General features: G+C 53.0%; 1 protein-coding gene across 4 annotated transcripts in view; it reads right to left on the reverse strand.

Annotated features, from left to right (window-relative positions):
- KIF2A (kinesin family member 2A) overlaps positions 1–21,690 on the reverse strand; it is a 186,389-nt gene that overhangs the window by 49,201 nt on the left and 115,498 nt on the right. For all 4 annotated transcript variants that reach the window (XM_075326312.1, XM_075326303.1, XM_075326328.1 and 1 more), the window contains exons 13-14: positions 5,359–5,501; positions 4,477–4,681 (exon numbers count right to left, since the gene is read on the reverse strand). In XM_075326312.1, coding sequence (XP_075182427.1) covers positions 4,477–4,681; positions 5,359–5,501 — 348 coding nt within the window. The remainder of the gene's footprint in view (positions 1–4,476; positions 4,682–5,358; positions 5,502–21,690) is intronic.

Below are 21,690 nucleotides of genomic sequence, written 5' to 3' on the forward strand. Positions count from 1 at the left end.
GGAAGGAGCCACCACTGAAGTGACGTCTTGGTTGCAAGGGAAAGAGAGACGTTCCTGTCGAGGGAAGCCGAACTCCTGTCCCATTTGCGGAGAATGTCCCATTGGAGTGGCCGAAGATGGAATTGCGCGAACGGGACTGCCTCTATAGCTGCCACCATCGTCCCCAGGAAGTGCATGAGGCGCCTTAAGGGGTGTGACTGACTCCGAAGAAGGGATTGCACCCCTGCCTGCAGAGAAAGCTGTTTGTCTCTCGGAAGCTTGACTAACGCTTGCTGGGTATGAAACTCCATCCCAAGGTACGTCAGTGATTGGGTCGGTGTCAACTTGGATTTCGGGAAGTTGATGATCCACCCGAACCGCTGGAGAGTCACCAGAGCGACAGATAGACTTTGTTGACACGCCACCCGAGAAGGGGCCCTGACTAGGAGATCGTCCAAGTAGGGAATCACCGAGTGGCCCTGAGAATGCAGGACTGCCACAACGGATGCCATGACTTTGGTGAAAACCCGTGGTGCTGTCGCCAAGCCGAAAGGCAATGCCACGAACTGGAGGTGTTTGTCCCCGATGGCGAAACGCAGGAAACGTTGATGCTCGGGTGCGATCGGTACATGGAGATAAGCATCCTTGATGTCGATCGATGCTAGGAAGTCTCCTTGTGACATTGAGGCGATGACCGAGCAGAGAGATTCCATCCGGAACCGTCTGGTTCTCACATGTCTGTTGAGCAGCTTGAGGTCCAGAACGGGACGGAATGACCCGTCCTTTTTTGGCACCACGAACAAGTTGGAGTAAAATCCGCGACCACGTTCCTGAAGGGGAACGGGGATCACAACTCCTTCCATCTTTAGAGCGGCTACTGCCTGAAAAAGTGCGTCGGCCTGAACGGGGGGTGGAGAGGTTCTGAAGAAGCGAGCCGCAGGACGAGAGCTGAACTCTATCCTGTAACCATGAGACAGAATGTCTCTCACCCATCGGTCTTGAACATGTGGCCACCAGGCGTCGCCAAAGCGGGAGAGCCTGCCACCGACCGAGGATGCGGTCAGGGGAGGCCGAGAGTCATGAGGAAGCCGTCTTGGAGGCAGTGGCCTCCTGCGGCCTTTTGTGGGCGAGACTTGGATCGCCACGCATAGGAGTTCCTCTGGCCTTTCTCCGGCCTGTTGGACGAAGAGGATTGGGACTTGGCAGAGGGACGAAAGGACCGAAATCTCGATTGAACCTTTCTCTGTTGAGGTCTCTTAGGTTTGGCCTGGGGTAAGGAGGAATCCTTTCCTTTGGATTCCTTAATAATCTCATCCAATCGTTCGCTAAACAAACGTTCGCCAGAAAACGGCAAACCGGTTAAGAACCTCTTGGAAGCCGAATCTGCCTTCCATTCGCGCAGCCACATGGCCCTGCGGACTGCCACAGAGTTAGCGGATGCTACAGCTGTACGGCTAGCAGAGTCCAGGGCGGCGTTCATGGCGTAGGATGAAAAGGCTGACGCCTGAGAGGTCAAAGACGCAACTTGCGGAGCAGAATTACGTGTGACAGCATTAATCTCAGTCAGACAAACCGAGATAACTTGTAGTGCCCACACGGCTGCAAAGGCCGGGGCAAAAGACGCGCCCGTGGCCTCATAGATGGACTTCACCAGGAGCTCAATCTGTCTGTCAGTGGCATCTTTTAGCGATGAGCCATCTGCAACCGACACCACGGATCTAGCCGCCAATCTTGAGACTGGAGGATCCACCTTGGGACAGTGAGCCCAACCCTTAACGACTTCAGATGGGAAGGGGTAACGAGTGTCAGTGAGGCGCTTAGTAAAGCGCTTGTCCGGGACCGCTCTGGGCTTCTGGACAGCGTCCCTGAAGTTAGAGTGATCAAAAAACGTATTGCGAGTACGTTTGGGGAACCGAAACTGGTGTTTCTCCTGCTGAGACGCCGACTCCTCTACAGGAGGAGGCGGGGGAGAGAGATCTAACACCTGGTTGATGGACGAGATAAGATCATTTACTAAGGCGTCCCCCTCAGGTGTATCAAGGTTAAGGGCGACGTCAGGGTCAGAGCCCTGAGCTGCGACGTCCGCCTCGTCCTCCAGAGAGTCCTCAAGCTGGGATCCCGAGCAGTGAGAGGAAGTCGGGGAAGAGTCCCAGCGAGGCCGCTTAGCCGGTCTAGTCTTCCGCCTGAGACCGAGGGGCCAACCTATGAGCGCGCGGTGGCGCGGACCGAGAGGGGCCTGGAGGCGACGAGCCAACAGGGGCCGGGGCCTGTGAAGGGTCCGGTCTGGACTGCAAAGCCTCTAGCAGCTTAGAAGACCATTTGTCCATAGACGGTGTAATGGATTGAGAAAGTGACTCAAAGTTTGTCAGCAAAAGAGGCGAACTCTGTCCCTGCAGCCTGGTCAGGGGGAGCAGGGGGGTCTACATGAGCCGAGGGGCCCACCAGTGTCCGAGGCTCCGGCTGAGCAAGCGCAACAGGGGTCGAGCATTGCTCACAGTGAGGGTAGGTGGAACCCGCAGGTAACATAGCCCCACAAGAGGTACAGGCCGCAAAAAAACCCTGTGCCTTAGCAGCTTTGCTCCTTGTGGACGACATGCTGTTGTCTCCTAGGAGAGTGATCACTGAGGGTATATGGGAAAGGGGCATACAGCCCACCGAACAGATAGATATAGATATATACGTATCTAATCCGGCACCCTAGGGGGACCAGCACCGGGTGACCGGTGTGGCTTACCGACCGCTAACGAGCGGAGTGTGTCCTCCAGATTCCCTGCCTTGGATCCCCCGGAGCTGCAGAGCTGTTCACTGAGAATCCTCCACCGGCAGAATGCCAAAAAATGGCTGCCGGAGCTCTCAGGGGAGGAGTGGAGCCGTGGGCGGCGCCAGCAAAGTGCGGGAATCTGGGGTCCCCACAGTGATCAGTGAGAGGGGAGGAAACATGCAGGATGCTCCAGCCCTCACATCCGACGTCAGGCCGGTAATCCCGCCCTTACCCCTAACAGGCAGGCCCGGGGGCGGGATTTTTGCGACTAGGCCGCGATGAAGCCGGGGACTAAATTTGAGACCGCGCCCGACAAGCAGGCACGGTCGGCGCGGAAGTCCACCGGCCTCCTGGATTCAGCAGCCGCCGCGGCTTCCGGGAAGAAGGTGCGCTCCCTGCACAGTCCCCTATGGGGACACAGAGTACCTTTGAGTTGCAGGGCCCGGTCCCTGAGGTTGAAGAGGCTCCGGTCCGGCAGGTTCCCCACAGGGGCTGCGGATGGAGCACGGTCCCAGTAAATGGATGACAGCTTAGGATCCCACTTCTCCCAGAGCCGCTTAAGGGATGGTGAAGGAGACGGCATGTGGCTCCAGCCTCTGTACCCGCAATGGGTACTTCAACCTTAACAACACCGCCGACGTAGTGGGGTGAGAAGGGAACATGCCGGGGGCCCCGTGGGGGCCCTCTTTTCTTCCAACCGACATAACTAAGTTGAGAATGCATGAGTGGATGTGTGCCTCCTTCCACACAAAGCATAAAACTGAGGAGCCCGTGATCCACGGGAGGGTGTATAGGCAGAGGGGAGGGGTTACACTTTTTAAAGTGTAATACTTTGTGTGGCCTCCGGAGGCAGAAGCTATACACCCTAATTGTCTGGGTCTCCCAATGGAGCGACAAAGAAAAACACTTTATAATACTCACCTAAACGGTCGTTGCGGTGCAGTTGGGTTATATGGGTGTCTTCGTTCTCCAGTGCCAGCGCCTTCTCCTTCGGCCATCTTTGTCGTCCTTCTTCTGAAGCCGGGGTGCGTGACGCATCCTACGTTATCCACACTCGCCGGCATTGAGGTCCTGCGCAGGCGCATTTTAATCTGCCCTGAGCAGGAAAGATTAAAGTACTGTAGTGCGCCTGCGCGGGACCAGCGAGTGTGTATGACGTTGGACGCGTCATGCACACAGGCTTCAGAAGGAGGACGAAGATGGCCGAAAGAGGAAAACGGAGACGCCAATATAACCCAACGCCACCTCAGCGACCCTTTAGGTAAGTACTATAAAGTGTTTTTTACGTTCTACACAGCGGCCTGGGCTCTTATATACAGCATGTTAGAATGCTGTATATAAGACCTCACTGGTGGTGGCCGCAGCTTATAGGCCCCAAATCTGCTGATACGTTCCGTTTAAAGCCGACTGGGCTTCAGAAGAGAATTAAAACGGCAGAAGCTGGCTCCAATGTCAGCAGTTACTCTCGGGTGCTGGCTGTATAACACAGCCAGCAGCCATGATTCTCAATCTGCTCCTTACAGTGATGGCACATTTCCATGTACCTGTACGGTGTGTAACGCAAAGGGGTTAATATTATTTTAGTATATTTGGCAGAAACCATGCGGCATTTTGTTGAGCTGCCGTATTTCTTTGCTCACAGTCCCTCCTGTATACACTAACATTACAGGACAAGGATTTCCACTGTCTAGATTTTTCTTCACACTACAACCTGTACTTTATTGAATAAAACCCACCTTTAGTGCTAATAAACTCTTGTTTATCTCTGCCCCTTCGAGACGTGTCTGTCTGTCAGCGCTCGAGGTGTCCGCGCCTCTTTCATTCCCAGCCAAATCAATCAGAGAAAATTTACCATGGAGTTTCCCTTTCCGTCGTAGAATTATCTGGAACACAGCGTGACTTCTAGAAGAGTGAGCATTAGCCGAGGTCTGACCGGACGTCCTAAAATACGAAGGGAGAAGAAAAAAAAAAAACCAAAAAAAAAACAAACAAACAGTTACCTCTGCTGTTTAATATCTCGTTTTCCAGAAAATAAGACCAAGCAGGATTTTTCAGCCTTTTTGGAGTAGGCTTGAAATATAAACCCTACTCCAAAAATAAGCCCCAGTTCCTTATTACTCAAACCTGCATAGCCCTATTTCAGAATACGTAACTTTTATTGTTCACTTGTGTTGCTCTAAACAGCGGCTAATTAAGTGAATGAATATTCACCCTCTTCTCTGAACCCTGCACTCACACTCTATGCCTGCTGTACTGCATCACTGTACGAGGATCGCATCGCAATCCTCGGTGGCTCTTCTGAGCAGAGAGTGACAACTGCAGACACACAGAGTGTCACTCTCAGATCAGGAGTGCTGCAGATAACTAGGGTTGTCGGGCAATCCTTGGGCACTAAATACAGCAGGCCATTATAAGACACCCCCTGAAAATAAGCCCTAGGGCATTTTTCAAAGCAGAAAAGAATATAAGCCCCTATCTTATTTTGGGGGGAAATGCAAGACATGGTGGGGAAAAAGAAAATTGTGTGAACATAGTAGCAATATTCCGCATCGAAAAACTGAATCTACATAGTAGTAAGGCCCAATAAATGTATAAAGTGGACTCATTGCGGATCATACCTGCAGCTATTGCCGATCTCGATGAGTTTCAGAACATCTTCTACACATTTCACTTCTCTTTCCTGTAGGCCGACCACCTGCACCTGCTGCTTGCCATCTTCGAGGACTCTCAATTTGGTTTTCCGGTTCAATAAGTCGAAAACCTTTATAAATTAAAAAATAAATAAATGATTAGATCCTGTACCCGACTAATTATTCACATAGAGGTATCTGAAAATTATACTGTAAGACCAATTCTTGGGTCAGAGGGCCGACCATTGGGAGCGTCCAGCGATTGCCAGTTACAACTATGAAAAAATATGGCAAACATGGAAAAAACCTAGTGAGGATCTCAAACAGCATGTCCCCCCCCACCATTATCTATAAGAGGAGGAATGGACGCGCTCTGTCCTAGTCATCGGTGGAGTCTTGAACTACCGACATATTAATAGTGGGAATGTGGCAATTGTTTGCTGCCCAGACTTTATTACAGTGCCTAACCCCATTACCAGTGAAATTCACCGAGAAGGTAGACGTTGGCTCTCTTCTCCAACATCAATGGTCTAGCTACTATGTCTGCGGCAGAGACGCCCATGCACGGACCGGCCTCAAAAAGACCTATGAGGATGTCAAGTTCGGCTCAGGAGGCGCAAGGCCCATGGCCAGTCCATGCACTGACTTTTACACGGACGTCTCATTGAAGCTTTAGTACAGATATACCCCAACATGGAAGATTTTTCATGTAAAAAAATGTGATGAAGATAAGAAAAGATTTAACCCGGATACGGTAGATGGCCCTCAGATTTGTGGCTGGAGGTTTCCGTGCCGGGGATCGATAAGCCCATTAATCCACGTATGGCCAAGTCTCACTGGGTTTCTGAGCAGAATCCACAGCAATAAGTGATCATTATTTTTTCTGCATCGTAAAAATTAAACCCCGTAATGGCTGAATAGAAGTCAATCAAATCAATGAAAGGCAGAATACACAGGAATTTCCTATTTGTCTAGGAACCTTGTAAATCATACACAGAGGCCAATTCAGACTTTATTTTGGATTAAGAACGGGGACGGTTTTGGTTATCTGGATCATTCTCAACATTTTTTTTTTTTTGTACTCTGGTGCTTGAGTGGATTAAAATATCTAATATGTTTTGTGTGTAGTTGAAAACCAAATAATATTTTAAAGATTACTGAAATATTTATTTTTCTCTTAAAAGAAGTAAAAGTAAAATATCTCTCCAAAAAAATCATGCAATTCAAACATTTTGTGCCAATGTTCATTAATTTGAACAGGACCCCCAAAAATATCAAGAGAAAGAAATGGTTTCAAAAGAAGGGAATTTTGTTTACTTACCGTAAATTCCTTTTCTTCTAGCTCCTATTGGGAGACCCAGACAATTGGGTGTATAGCTTCTGCCTCCGGAGGCCACACAAAGTATTACACTTTAAAAAGTGTAACCCCTCCCCTCTGCCTATACACCCTCCCGTGGATCACGGGCTCCTCAGTTTTGGTGCAAAAGCAGGAAGGAGAAGACTTATGAATTGGTCTAGGGTAAATTCAATCCGAAGGATGTTCGGAGAACTGAACCATGAACCAAAAGAACAATTCAACATGAACAACATGTGTACACAAAAGAACAACCAGCCCGAAGGGAACAGGGGCGGGTGCTGGGTCTCCCAATAGGAGCTAGAAGAAAAGGAATTTACGGTAAGTAAACAAAATTCCCTTCTTCTTTGTCGCTCCATTGGGAGACCCAGACAATTGGGACGTCCAAAAGCAGTCCCTGGGTGGGTAAAAGAATACCTCAATAAAAAGAGCCGAAACGGCCCTCTTACAGGTGGGCAACCGCCGCCTGAAGGACTCGCCTACCTAGACTGGCGTCTGCCGAAGCATAGGTATGCACTTGATAGTGTTTCGTGAAAGTGTGCAGACTAGACCACGTCGCTGCCTGACACACCTGCTGAGCCGTAGCCCGATGCCGCAATGCCCAGGACGCACCCACGGCTCTGGTAGAATGGGCTTTCAGCCCTGAAGGAAGCGGAAGCCCAGAAGAGCGGTAGGCTTCGAGAATCGGTTCCTTGATCCACCGAGCCAAGGTTGACTTGGAAGCCTGCGAACCCTTACGCTGGCCAGCGACAAGGACAAAGAGCGCATCTGAACGACGCAGGGGCGCCGTGCGAGACACGTAGAACCGGAGTGCTCTCACCAGATCCAAAGAGTGCAAATCCTTTTCACATTGGTGAATTGGATTAGGGCAAAATGAAGGTAAGGAGATATCCTGATTGAGATGAAAAGGAGATACCACCTTAGGGAGAAATTCCGGAACCGGACTCAGAACCACCTTATCCTGGTGAAACACCAGGAAGGGGGCTTTGCATGATAGCGCTGCAAGCTCAGACACTCTCCGGAGTGATGTAACTGCCACTAGAAAGGCCACCTTTTGCGAAAGACGTGATAAAGAGACATCCCGCAGCGGCTCGAAAGGTGGTTTCTGAAGAGCCGTTAGCACCCTGTTAAGATCCCAGGGTTCCAGCGGACGCTTGTAAGGTGGGACTATGTGGCAAACTCCCTGCAGGAACGTGCGGACCTGCGGAAGCCTGGCTAGACGCTTTTGAAAAAATACGGAGAGCGCCGATACTTGGCCCTTGAGAGAGCCGAGTGACAAACCCTTGACCATTCCGGATTGGAGGAATGAAAGAAAAGTGGGTAAGGCAAACGTCCATGGAGGAAAACCTTTATCAGAGCACCAGGATAAGAAGATTTGCCAAGACCTGTAATAGATCTTGGCGGACGTTGGCTTCCTGGCCTGTCTCATGGTGGCAATGACATCCTGAGATAATACTGAAGACGCTAGGAGCCAGGACTCAATGGCCACACAGTCAGGTTGAGAGCCACAGAATTCAGATGGAAAAAAAGAGAATTTTGTTTACTTACCGTAAATTCTTTTTCTTATAGTTCCGCCATGGGAGACCCAGACCATGGGGTGTATAGCTTCTGCCTCCGGAGGACACACAAAGTACTACACTAAAAGTGTAGCTCCTCCCTCCGAGCATATACACTCCCCGGATGACAAATCCAACCAGTTTAGTGCAAAAGCTGAAGGAGGACATCCACCCATAAGCAGAGATAGAGTAAAACCCGGAATAACCGGAACCTCTGTCTACAACAACAGCCGGTGAAAACACACGGAACAAGAAAGCTGCCAACAGGGAGGGTGCTGGGTCTCCCATGTCGGAACTATAAGAAAAAGAATTTACGGTAAGTAAACAAAATTCTCTTTTTCTTCATCGTTCCTTATGGGAGACCCAGACCATGGGACGTCTCAAAGCAGTCCATGGGTGGGAATAAACAGAAACTGAGAAGTAGGCAAACCTAACTTCACAAATGGGCGACAGCCGTCCAAAGGATGCATCTGCCCAAGCTCGCATCTGCCGAAGCATGAGCATGCACTTGGTAGTGCTTCGAAAGGGTGTGCAGACTAGACCAAGTGGCAGCCTGACAGACCTGCTGAGCCGTAGCCCAAGAGGCACCGACAGCTCTGGTCGAGTGCGCCTTAATCCCCGGCGGGGGAGGCACCTGAGAACATTGGTAAGCATCGGATATGGCCGACCTAATCCAACGCGCTAGGGTCGGTTTAGAAGCAGAGAGACCCTTGCGCTGACCTGTGGTCAGCACAAAAAGAGGGGTGCACCGCCTAAGAACAGCGGTGCGTGTCACATAGATCCGGAGCGTCCGCACCAAATCTAAAGGATGCAACGCTTTCTCAAAGCGATGCACAGGGGCCGAACAAAGGGAAGACAATGAAATGTCCTGGTTAAGGTGGAAGGGAGACACCACCTTAGGGAGAAGGCCCGGAGTCGGACGGAGAACCACCTTGTCTTGGTGAAAAAAACCAAAAAGGGTGACTCCGAAGAGAGCACAGTCAAATCAGAGACTCTCCTGAGAGAAATTATGGCCACCAGAAAAAACACTTTTCTGTGAAAAACGAAACAACGAAACCTCCCTAAGAGGCTCAAAGGGGGGTTTCTGTAAGGCCGTGAGGACCAGATTAAGGTCTCAGGGATCCAGAGGCCGCCGGTAAGGCGGAATGATGTGAGATGCGCCCTGCATGAAGGTGCGCACCTGGGCCAGCCGGGCGATACGCCGCTGGAGCAACGCTGACAGAGCCGAGACCTGTCCCTTGAGGGAATTGAGGGACAGTCCTATTTGCAGACCGGACTGTAGAAAGGACAGGATGGTCGGCGAGGAAAAAACGGCCAAGGGGCATGGCCGGAAGAACGACACCAGGACAGGAAAATTCTCCAAGTCCTGTGGTAAATCCTGGCCGAGGAAGACTTCCGAGCCTGAGTCATAGTGAAGATGACCTCGGAAGGAATGCCTGAAGCCGTAAGGATTCAGGGCTCAAGAGCCACGCCGTCAATCTGAGAGCCGCAGAATTCTGGTGGAAAAACGGACCGTGAGAGAGAAGGTCTGGCCGGTCCGGGAGATGCCACGGCACCTCTACGGACAAACGGAGGCGATCTGGGAACCAAGCTCGCCTGGGCCAGTCTGGGGCGATGAGTACGACCCGACGGCCCTCCATTCTGATCTTGCGCAGGACACTGGGCAAGAGAGCAAGGGGGGAAACACGTAGGCCAGACGGAACTGGGACCAATCTTGAACCAGCACGTCCGCTGCCAAGGCCTGAGGATCGTGGGAGCGAGCCACGTAAACCGGGACCTTGTTGTTGTGCGAAACACTGCCGGATGCAGGGCCCACTCGCCGCTGTCCACGGTTTGACGGCTGAGATAATCTGCCTCCCAGTTTTCAACGACTGGGATGTGGACTGCGGATATGGTGGACTTGGAGTCCTCCGCCCACTGAAGGAATACGTTGAATTTCCAACATTGCTAGGCGGGTGCGAGTCCCGCCTTGGTGATTGAAGTAGGCAACTGCTATCGCGTTATCTGACTGGACTCGAATGTGCTTGCCCACCGACAGGTGGTGAAGAAGGGAATTTTGTTACTTACCGTAAATTCCTTTTCTTCTAGCTCTTATTGGGAGACCCAGACGATTGGGGTATAGCTACTGCCCTCTGGAGGCCACACAAAGCACTACATTAAAAGTGCAAGGCCCCTCCCCCTCTGGCTATACCCCCCCCGTGGTATCACGGGTTCTCCAGTTTTAGTGCCAAAGCAAGAAGGAGGAAGCCAATAACTGGTTTAAACAAATTAACTCCGAATAACATCGGAGAACTGAAAAACCGTTCAACATGAACAACATGTGTACCCGCAAACAACAAAAAAACATCCCGAAGGACAACAGGGCGGGTGCTGGGTCTCCCAATAAGAGCTAGAAGAAAAGGAATTTACGGTAAGTAACAAAATTCCCTTCTTCAGCGCTCTATTGGGAGACCCAGACGATTGGGACGTCCAAAAGCTGTCCCTGGGTGGGTAAATAAATACCTCATGTTAGAGCTGCAAAACAGCCCTCCCCTATGGGGGTGTCACTGCCGCCTGCAGGACTCTTCTACCTAAGCTGGCATCCGCCGAAGCATAGGTATGCACCTGATAATGCTTGGTGAAAGTGTGCAGACTGGACCAGGTAGCTGCCTGGCACACCTGTTGAGCCGAAGCCTGGTGACGTAATGCCCAGGACGCACCCACGGCTCTGGTTGAGTGGGCTTTTAGCCCTGAAGGAACCGGAAGCCCCGCAGAACGGTAGGCCTCTAGAATTGGTTCTTTGATCCATCGAGCCAGGGTGGCTTTAGAAGCCTGCAACCCCTTGCGCGGACCAGCGACAAGGACGAAAAGTGCATCGGCACGGCGTATGGGCGCCGTGTGGGAAATGTAGATTCTGAGTGCTCTCACCAGATCTAGCAAACGTAAGTCCTTTTCATACCGGTGAACCGGATGAGGGCAAAAAGAAGGCAAGGAAATATCCTGATTAAGATGAAAAGAGGATACGACCTTAGGAAGAAACTCCGGAATGGGGCGCAGCACAACCTTGTCCTGGTGGAACACCAGGAAGGGAGCCTTGGATGACAGAGCTGCCAGCTCAGACACACGCCGAAGCGATGTGATCGCAACAAGAAACGCCACTTTCTGCGACAGCCGAGAAAAGGAAACTTCCTTCAGAGGCTCGAAGGGCGGCTTCTGGAGAGCAACTAGTACCCTGTTCAGATCCCATGGATCTAACGGTCGCTTGTACGGGGGCACAATATGACAGACCCCCTGCAGGAACGTGCGCACCTTAGGAAGACGTGCTAGACGCTTCTGAAAAAACACGGATAGTGCCGAAACTTGCCCTTTAAGGGAGCTGAGCGACAAGCCCTTTTCTAACCCCGATTGCAGGAAGGAAAGAAACTTGGGTAATGCAAATGGCCAGGGAGACACTCCCTGGGCCGAGCACCAGGATAAGAAAATCTTCCACGTTCTGTGGTAGATCTTAGCAGAATTCGACTTTCTAGCTTGTCTCATTGTGGCAACCACTCCTTGAGATAATCCTGCAGATGCTAGGATCCAGGACTCAATGGCCACACAGTCAGGTTCAGGGCCGCAGAATTCTGATGGAAAAACGGCCCTTGGGACAGTAAGTCTGGTCGGTCTGGCAGTGACCACGGTCGACCGATCGTGAGATGCCACAGATCCGGATACCACGACCTCCTCGGCCAGTTTGGAGCGACGAGTATGATGCGGCTGCACTCGGATCTGATCTTGCGTAGCACTCTGGGCAAGAGCGCCAGAGGCGGAAACACGTAAGGGAGCTGAAACTGCGACCAATCTTGAACCAAGGCGTCTGTCGCCAGAGCTCTTTGATCGCGCGACCTCGCCATGAATGCCGGGACCTTGTTGTTGTGCCGGGATGCCATTAGGTCGACGTCCGGCACTCCCCAGCGGCGACAGATTTCCTGAAACACGTCCGGGTGAAGGGACCATTCCCCTGCGTCCATGCCCTGGCGACTGAGGAAGTCTGCTTCCCAGTTTTCTACGCCTGGGATGTGAACCGCGGATATGGTGGATGCTCTGTCCTCCACCCACATTAGAATGCGCCGGACTTCTTGGAAGGCTTGCCGACTGCGCGTCCCTCCTTGGTGGTTGATGTATGCCACCGCTGTGGAGTTGTCCGATTGGATTCGGATCTGCTTTCCTTCCAGCCACTGCTGGAAGGCTAGTAGGGCAAGATACACTGCTCTGATTTCCAGAACATTGATCTGAAGGGTGGACTCCTGCGGAGTCCACGTCCCCTGAGCCCTGTGGTGGAGAAACACTGCTCCCCACCCCGACAGACTCGCATCTGTCGTAACTACTGCCCAGGATGGGGGCAGGAAGGATCTTCCCTGAGATAATGAGGTGGGAAGGAGCCACCATTGTAGAGAGTCCTTGGTCGTCTGGGAAAGCGAGACTTTCCTGTCCAGGGACGTTGACTTCCCGTCCCATTGGCGGAGAATGTCCCATTGAAGTGGGCGCAGATGAAACTGCGCAAAGGGAACTGCTTCCATGGCTGCCACCATCTTCCCTAGGAAATGCATGAGACGCCGCAAGGGATGCAACTGGCCCTGCAGGAGAGATTGCACCCCTGTCTGTAGTGACCGCTGCTTGTTCAGCGGCAGCTTCACTATCGCTGCTAGAGTATGAAACTCCATGCCAAGATACGTTAGTGACTGAGTCGGTGATAGGATCGACTTTGGAAAGTTGATGATCCATCCGAAAGACTGTAGAGTCTCCAGCGTAGCATTCAGGCTGTGCTGACATGCCTCCTGAGAGGGAGCTTTGACCAATAAGTCGTCTAGGTAAGGGATCACCGAGTGTCCCTGAGAGTGCAAGACTGCTACCACCGCCGCCATGACCTTGGTGAAGACCCGTGGGGCTGTCGCCAGACCAAATGGAAGAGCTACGAACTGAAAATGGTCGTCTCCTATCACAAAACGTAGAAAACGTTGATGTTCTGTAGCAATTGGCACGTGGAGATAAGCATCTTTGATGTCTATTGAGGCAAGGAAGTCTCCTCTGGACATTGAGGCAATGACAGAGCGGAGGGTTTCCATCCGGAACCTCCTGGCGTGCACATGTTTGTTGAGCCGTTTTAGGTCCAGAACAGGACGGAACGAGCCGTCCTTTTTTGGAACCACAAAGAGATTGGAGTAAAACCCTTGCCCTTGTTCCTGAGGAGGGACTGGGATCACCACTCCTTCCGCTTTTAGGGAATCCACCGCCTGCAGCAGAGCAACTGCTCGGTCTGGATGTGGGGAGGTTCTGAAGAACCGAGCTGGAGGACGAGAATTGAACTCGATTCTGTACCCGCGAGACAAAATGTCCGTCACCCACCGGTCTTTGACCTGTGACATCCAAATGCCGGAAAAGCGGGAGAGCCTGCCCCCGACCGGCGATGCGGAGGGGGGGGGGCTGGAAGTCATGAGGTAGCCGCTTTGGAAGCGGTACCTCCATTTGCTTTCTTGGGGCGTGTGTGAGTCCGCCACGAATCTGAGTTTCTTTGCGTCCTCTGAGTCCCTTTGGACGAGGTAAATGGTGTCTTGCCCGAACCTCGAAAGGACTGAAACCTCTGCTGCCACTTTTTCTGCTGAGGTTTGGATGTTCTGGGTTGTGGTAAAGAGGAGTCTTTACCCTTGGACTGCTTAATGATGTCAGCCAATGGCTCGCCAAACAGTCTATCTCTAGACAAAGGCAAACTGGTTAAACATTTTTTGGAACCAGCATCTGCTTTCCAGTCCTTTAACCACAAGGCTCTGCGCAAAACTACCGAATTGGCGGACGCCATTGAGGTGCGACTGGTAGATTCTAGGACCGCATTGATAGCGTAAGACGCAAACGCCGACATCTGCGTGGTAAGGTGCGCCACTTGCGGCACTGCTGGATGCATGATAGCATCCACTTTTGCTAAGCCAGCTGAAATAGCCTGGAGTGCCCATACGGCTGCGAATGCCGGAGCAAACGACGCGCCGATAGCTTCATAGACAGATTTTAACCAAAGGTCCATCTGTCTGTCATTGGCATCTTTAAGTGAAGCGCCATCCTCCACTGCAACTATGGATCTAGCTGCAAGTTTGGAAATCGGGGGGTCTACCTTTGGACACTGTGTCCAGCGCTTGACCACCTCAGGGGGGAAAGGGAAACGCGTATCTTTAGATCGTTTAGAGAAACGCCTTTCTGGGTGAGCGTCGTGCTTCTGGATTGATTCTCTGAAGTCAGAGTGATCTAACAAAGCACTCAATTTACGCTTGGGATAAAGGAAACGAAACTTCTCCTGCTCCGCCGCCGCCTCTTCTGCTGAAGGGGCTGGGGGAGAAATATCCAACAGCCTATTGATGGCTGAGATAAGGTCGTTTACCATGGCATCCCCATCCGGGGTATCCAGGTTGAGAGGGGTTCCAGGAGTGGATTCCTGATCACTCTCATCAGACACATCACAGGGAGACTGATTGCGCTGAGACCCTGAGCAGTGTGAAGACGTCGAGGGTCTTTCCCAGCGAGCTCGCTTAGGGTGGCTGGGGCCATCATCTGAGTCATAATCCTCGGCCTGTGAAGCCGGGGACCCCCCTGTGGGCTGGATACATTCCAAGTAAGGGGGACCTGAGGACAGAGGCCTCGCCGTGCCCAGAGACTGAGCCCCATGCATAGATTGCAAGGTTTCAAGGATTTTTGCCATAGACACAGACATATTATCTGCAAAAACTGCAAAGTCTGTCCCTGTCACCGGGGCAGAACTTACAAGCGTCTCAGCCTGGGTCGCTACCTCTCCTGACTCCGGCTGGCGAAGCAGCACCGGGTCGGAGCATTGCACACAATGGGGGTCATCGGAGCCTGCTGGTAGATTAGCCCCACATGCAGCACACGCAGTATACACAGCCCTTTTTGCCTTGGCCGCCTTGCGTTTTGAGGATGACATGTTGCTGCTTCCACAGAGCGATCTGGGATATGCAGCCAGAAGCGCACCTCACAGTGCAAGAAATACAATATCTATATATCTGTACCCAGTACACTGATACACCGTGAGGCACTAGAGGGACCAGCACAGAAAAATCGCTTACCGCCCGCTTAAAAAGCGGGTGTGTGGTCGCCAGATAGCCCCTAGTCCAGGTCTCCCAGAGCCTTGCGTCCTTCCTCCAGCCAGGCATGCATGTAATGGCTGCCGGCGTCTCGAGAGAGGAAGGGGGGCGGGCCCTGGGCGTTCCTGGCCAAGAGCGGGAAGCCTGCTTCCCTCTGTGCCTAGTGTGAGGGCTGGAGCATGTAAATCAGGCTCCAGCCTTCGTCGCTGCTAGCGAACAGCGTCTCTCCCCTACCCTGATTGACAGGGTGGGGGCGGGAACGAATCGGAGCTGCCGGCGTCCTAGGCCCAAAAAGCCGGGGACTAAATTTATAACCGCCGCCGCCGTAAAAGCGCGGACGGCGGATCCCCGGCGCACCACAAGTCACAGCAGCGCCGCCCGGTCCAGAGGGGGTCGGCGCTGCGTTCCCATACACAAAAAAGTCCCCCAGTAATCTGTAGGGACACCAACTCCACGTTGCGGTCCCCGGCGCACTACAACACCCAGCCAGCCCGGAGTGTGTCTGTGCCTGCCGGGGACACAGAGTACCTGTATGATGCAGGGCCTGTCCCTGATCGTACTCCTGCTCCGAATCCATCAGGTGCTATGGGTCTGTGGATGGAGCCCGGCGTCAGAGCTGAGAGGCCGGCAGGATCCCACTTCCACAGAGCCCTACAAGGGGATGTGGAAGGAAAACAGCATGTCAGGCTCCAGCCCTGTACCAGCAATAGGTACCTCAACCTTACAACACCATCCAGGGGTGAGAAGGGAGCATGCTGGGAACACTATATGTGTCCTCTTTTCTTCCATCCGAAACAGTCAGCAGCTACTGCTGACTAAAATCTGTGGAGCTATGCATGGAATGTCTGACCTCCTTCGCACACAAAGCTAAAACTGGAGAACCCGTGATACCACGGGGGGGGGTATAGCCAGAGGGGGAGGGGCCTTGCACTTTTAATGTAGTGCTTTGTGTGGCCTCCAGAGGGCAGTAGCTATACCCCAATCGTCTGGGTCTCCCAATAGAGCGCTGAAGAAAAACTACGAGAGCTAGGAGTACAGCCCTGATTTCCAGCACATTGATTGAGAGGGCTGATTCGGACGGAGTCCAAGTGCCCTGTGCTCTGTGGTGGAGAAACACTGCTCCCCAGCCGGATAGACTGGCGTCCGTGGTGAGAATCACCCAGGACGGGGCCAGAAAAGAGCGTCCCTCAGAGAGAGGGGCCGAAGCCACCACTAAAGAGAGCTCCTGGTCTGTGGCGACAGAGCCACCAGCCTGTGCAAGGAAGAGGTCCGCTTGTCCCAACAGCGGAGCTTCCATTGACGCCACCATCTGACCCAGCACTTGATGGAATGACGGCGGAGTCTCAGCAGAGAGCGAACCGCCAGATGAAGGGACTGCTGTTTGACTAAGGGCAGCTTCACAAGTGCCAGCAAAGTCTGGAATTGCATCCCTAGGGACGCAAGGTCAGAGTGGACTTGCAAGCGTGGCGAGAGTGAGCGAGACACTCCGCTGAGAGTGAGCGAGACAGTCCACTGACAGTCTGCACTGGATGAAGCCTTACTAGAAGGTCGTCCAGGAAAGGAAACACTACCAACCCCTGGAGGTGCAGAACCGCAACCACTGCTGTCATGACCTTGTGAATACACGAGGGGCCGTGGCGAACCCGAAGGGGAGAGCCACGAATTGGAAATGTTCCTCTTCGATTACAAAACGTAGCCAACGCTGGTGAGAAACTGCGGTTGGCACAAGTAGAAAGACATCTCTGATGTCGATGGATGCTAAGAAATCTCCTTGGGTCATTGACTGATCGCAGAGATTCCATGCAAAAATGCCGCAGCTGACATGCTTGTTGAGAAGCTTGAGATCCAGGTCGGAAAGCACCGTCCCTTTCGGGGACTAGGAAGAGTTTTGAGTAAAAATCTCAGAACCGTTCCCAGTTGAGAACTGGTACAATTACTCCATTGGCCTGCAAGAATGCCACGGCCTGTGAGAATGCGGCGGCCTTGGAGCAGGGGGGAGTTGACAGAAAAATCTGTTTGGCGGCCTGGAAAGAATTCCATTCTGTAGCCGTGGGAGATGGTAACCCACACCCCCTGATCGAAGACGTGTTGAAACCACACGTCGCCCAAGCGGGAGAGCCTGCCACCGACCAAGGACGTTGCTGGCGCGGCCAGATAAACAAGAGGAGGCTGCCTGGTGGCCGTAGCTCCTGCGGACTTCTGAGGACGCGTCTTCATGCGCCAGTTGATTTACGGACCTTGGCTGAGTTAGTGGACGAGGCCGAGGGCTTAGAGGACGACCAGTTAGAGGAACGAAAGGAACGAAACCTCATCTGGTTCCTGCTCTGGACAGGTTTCCTGGGTTTGTGGCATGGAAGTACTCTTCCTGCCAAAAAACTTCCGTAATAATTTCATCCAGTTGTTCACCGAATAGACTGGTCCCAGCAAAGGGAACCCAGCAAGGAACTTCTGAAAAGCATCTGCCTTCCACTCTCGAAGCCACAGGAGCCTGCGGATAGCGAGGGAAGTAGTCGAGGCCACCGCAGTGCGGTGACAGTCTCCAGCATGGCAGACATGGCCTAGGATGAAAAGACTGAAGCCTGGAAGTTAAGGCAACCACTTCGGGCCTAAAGTCCCTAGGTGAGGGGATGCATCTCCTCTAGAGAAGCAGAGATGGCTTTGAGAGCCCGCACTGCTGCAAAAGATGGGGAGAACGAGGCCCCTGCTGCCTCATATATAGATTTGGCCAGAAGGACAACCTGGCGGACAGTGGGATCCTTAGAGAGGAGCCGTCAGCCACTGATACAACTGTCCGGGCTGAAAGCCTAGACACCGGAGGGTCCACCCTTGGTGAATGAGCCCACTCCCTGACCACCACTGGTGGGAGGGGGAAACAGTCATCAGAACCACGCTTTGGGAAGCGTCTGTCAGGACAGGCTCTGGGCTTGGACACAGTGGGGTGACAAACTGGAGTGGTTAAGGAACACACTCCTTGTTCTCTTAAGGTATACTAATGCCTTTCTGCCAGAATGGAATGCACCCCTGATACAGGCTGATTGAAGTCCAGTACAAATATAATGGACGCAATCAAATCATTAGCATCTGCGTCACCTTCGGACAGATCAACGTACATGACGTAGCGTCCGAGCCCCTAGAAAAAGCATCCTCCTCGTCCTGCGAGTCGGCTCGTGAATCAGAGCTGCGGGACGAGGAAGGAAAGGGGACCCTGCGACTCCATTTTAGGAGGACGGGGACTGAGACCAGATGAGGAATCCTCTGTGAGCTTTGCTGAGCGAGCCGTAGCAGCAGAAGCGCCCTGAGAAGGGGGCTGATGCATGCTCAGCAGTGTCCGGGACAGCTGTCCCCTGGAGAGAGGGATTCTGCCCAAACCGGGGGATCAGCCACCGGAGCCGGAGCAGCTGGAGGGACCACTGATGAGCTTCCAGGCTGAGAGACCACTATGTTAGAGCAAGCATCCCAATGTGGTTATGTGCTCGGTACAGGCAGTACGAGTCTACATGCAGTGTATAATAAGAACAGCCTTGCTCTGATGTGAGACATGCTGCAGAAGTGGGGGCTCTGTCCAGAATGACCCCCAGCAGAGTATATAAACAGAGTATATAAGCAGCTGCACAACCGGAGGTTGTGGCTTGCCAGACCGTTTGACATAGGGACATCTCTGTGCCCTCCAGATCCCCCAGCCCAGGCCTCCATTTGTCACAATGTGGTTAATGCAGACATTGAGAACGCTGAGAAAATGGCGCCGGAGCAAGGAGAGGGGGCGGGGCCTACTCTGAGAGCAGGATCTGGAGGGCAAATGAGGTATACAGGGGAGGGAATCCTTCCTCAGTGAGGAGTGTCCGTTCCCTGTGCTGAACAGCCGCTGGGCGGAGCCACACCGTCCCTCTGCACTGACTGACATGCAGGGGTAGAGAATCGAAACTAGGCCTCAGGCGAAGCTGGGGCCTAGATTTAAACATGCGGCCAGCGTGCAGGCACCATCGGCGCGGTTCTCCAGTGAGAACTGGAGAACCGGCCGGAAATGTTAACACAGTTATAAAACACACTCTCCTAAACATATAAAGTACAAGGGACCCCTGGAAAGACCACTGTCTGTGGTAATAACGTCTCAGTACTTAGCTTGTGAGACGCAGGTGCCAGGTCCCTGGGAGGTGCCAGGATCCTGAAAAGGGCTGCGGATGGAGACCGGTCTCCTGCAAAGCAGTGAGAACCGTGATGGCTCCCACTTCAAGCCAGAGCCTCAGAGGATGGTGAAGGAGCGCGGCATGTGAAGGCTCCAGCCTTGTAAAATCAACCTTAACAGCACCGCCGACACAGTGGGGTGAGAAGGGACATGCCGGGAGTCCAGATTGGACCCGTTTTCTTCCAAATCTTTGAAATCAAAAAATCAAAAATCAAAAATCAGAGAATGCATGTGTGTGTGTGTGTGACCTCCTGAACACAAAGCATTGAACTGGTTGGATTTGTCATCCGGGGAGTGTATATGCTCGGAGGGAGGAGCTACACTTTTAGTGTAGTACTTTGTGTGTCCTCCGGAGGCAGAAGCTATACATTCCATGGTCTGGGTCTCCCATAAGGAACGATGAAGAAATGGCCCTTGTGACAGCAAGTCTGGGCGGTCTGGAAGCGCCCACGGCTGACCCACCGTGAGATGCCACAGATCCGGGTACCACGACCGCCTCGGCCAGTCTGGAGCGACGAGAATGGCGCGACGGCAGTCGGACCTGATCTTGCGTAACACTCTGGGCAGCATCGCCAGAGGAGGAAACACATAAGGCAGTCGGAACTGCGACCAGTCCTGAACTAACGCGTCCGCCGCCAGAGCTCTGTGATCCTGAGACCGTGCCATGAATGCCGGGACTTTGTTGTTGTGCCGTGACGCCATGAGATCGACGCCCGGCGTTCCCCAGCGGCGACAGATCTCTCGAAACACTTCTGGGTGCAGAGACCATTCCCCCGCATCCATGCCCTGACGACTGAGAAAATCTGCTTCCCAGTTTTCTACGCCCGGGATTTGAACTGCGGAGATGGTGGAGGCTGTGGCTTCCACCCACTGCAGAATCCGCCGGACTTCCTGGAAGGCTTGACGACTGCGAGTGCCGCCTTGGTGGTTGATGTATGCAACGGCAGTGGCGTTGTCCGACTGGATACGGATCTGCCTGCCCTCCAGTCACCGCTGATAAGCCAATAGGGCTAGATACACTGCCCTTATTTCCAGAACATTGATCTGAAGGGAAGACTATCGGAGTCCAGATTCCCTGAGCCCTGTGGTGGAGAAAAAACGCTCCCCACCCTGACAGGCTCGCGTCCGTGGTGACCACAGCCCAGGTTGGAGGTAGGAAGGATTTTCCCTGCGATAGAGAATTGGGAAGGAGCCACCACTGAAGTGATGTCTTGGTTGCAAGGGAAAGAGAGACGGTCCTGTCGAGGGAAGCCGAACTCCTGTCCCATTTGCGGAGAATGTCCCATTGGAGCTGCCGTAGATGGAATTGCGCGAACGGCACTGCCTCCATCGCTGCCACCATCTTCCCCAGGAAGTGCATGAGGCGCCTTAAGGGGTGTGACTGATTCCGAAGAAGTGATTGCACCCCTGCCTGCAGAGAAAGCTGTTTGTCTCGCGGTAGCTTGACTACCGCTGACTGTGTATGAAACTCCATCCCGAGGTAAGTCAGTGATTGGGTCGGTGTCAACTTGGATTTCGGGAAGTTGATGATCCACCCGAACTGCTGGAGAGTCGTCAGAGCGACTGTAAGGCTGTGTTGACACGCCACCCGAGAAGGGGCCCTGACTAGGAGATAGTCTAGGTAGGGAATCACCTAGTGGCCCTGAGAGTGTAGGACCGCCACGACGGATGCCATGACTTTGGTGAAAACCCGTGGAGCTGTCGCCAGGCCGAAAGGCAATGCCACGAACTGAAGGTGTTCGTCCCTGATGGCGAAACGCAAGATGAGTGGGGGGCGGAGAGGTTCTGAAGAAACGAGCCGCAGGACGGGAGCTGAACTCTATCCTGTAACCGTGAGACAGAATGTCTCTCACCCATCGGTCTTGAACATGTGGCCACCAGGCGTCGCCAAAGCGGGAGAGCCTGCCACTGACCGAGGATGCGGTTAGGGGATGCCGAGAGTCATGAGGAGGCCGCCTTGGAGGCAGTGCCTCCTGCGGCCTTTTGGGGGCGTGACTTGGACCGCCACGCATAGGAGTTCCTCTGGCCTTTCTCCTGCCTGCTGGACGAAGAGGATTGGGGCTTGGCGGAGGGACGAAAGGACCGAAACCTCGATTGTATTTTCCGTTGTTGAGGTCTCTTAGG

Source organism: Anomaloglossus baeobatrachus, chromosome 1, assembly GCF_048569485.1.
Source record: "Anomaloglossus baeobatrachus isolate aAnoBae1 chromosome 1, aAnoBae1.hap1, whole genome shotgun sequence".
NCBI classification, from domain to species: domain Eukaryota; kingdom Metazoa; phylum Chordata; class Amphibia; order Anura; family Aromobatidae; genus Anomaloglossus; species Anomaloglossus baeobatrachus.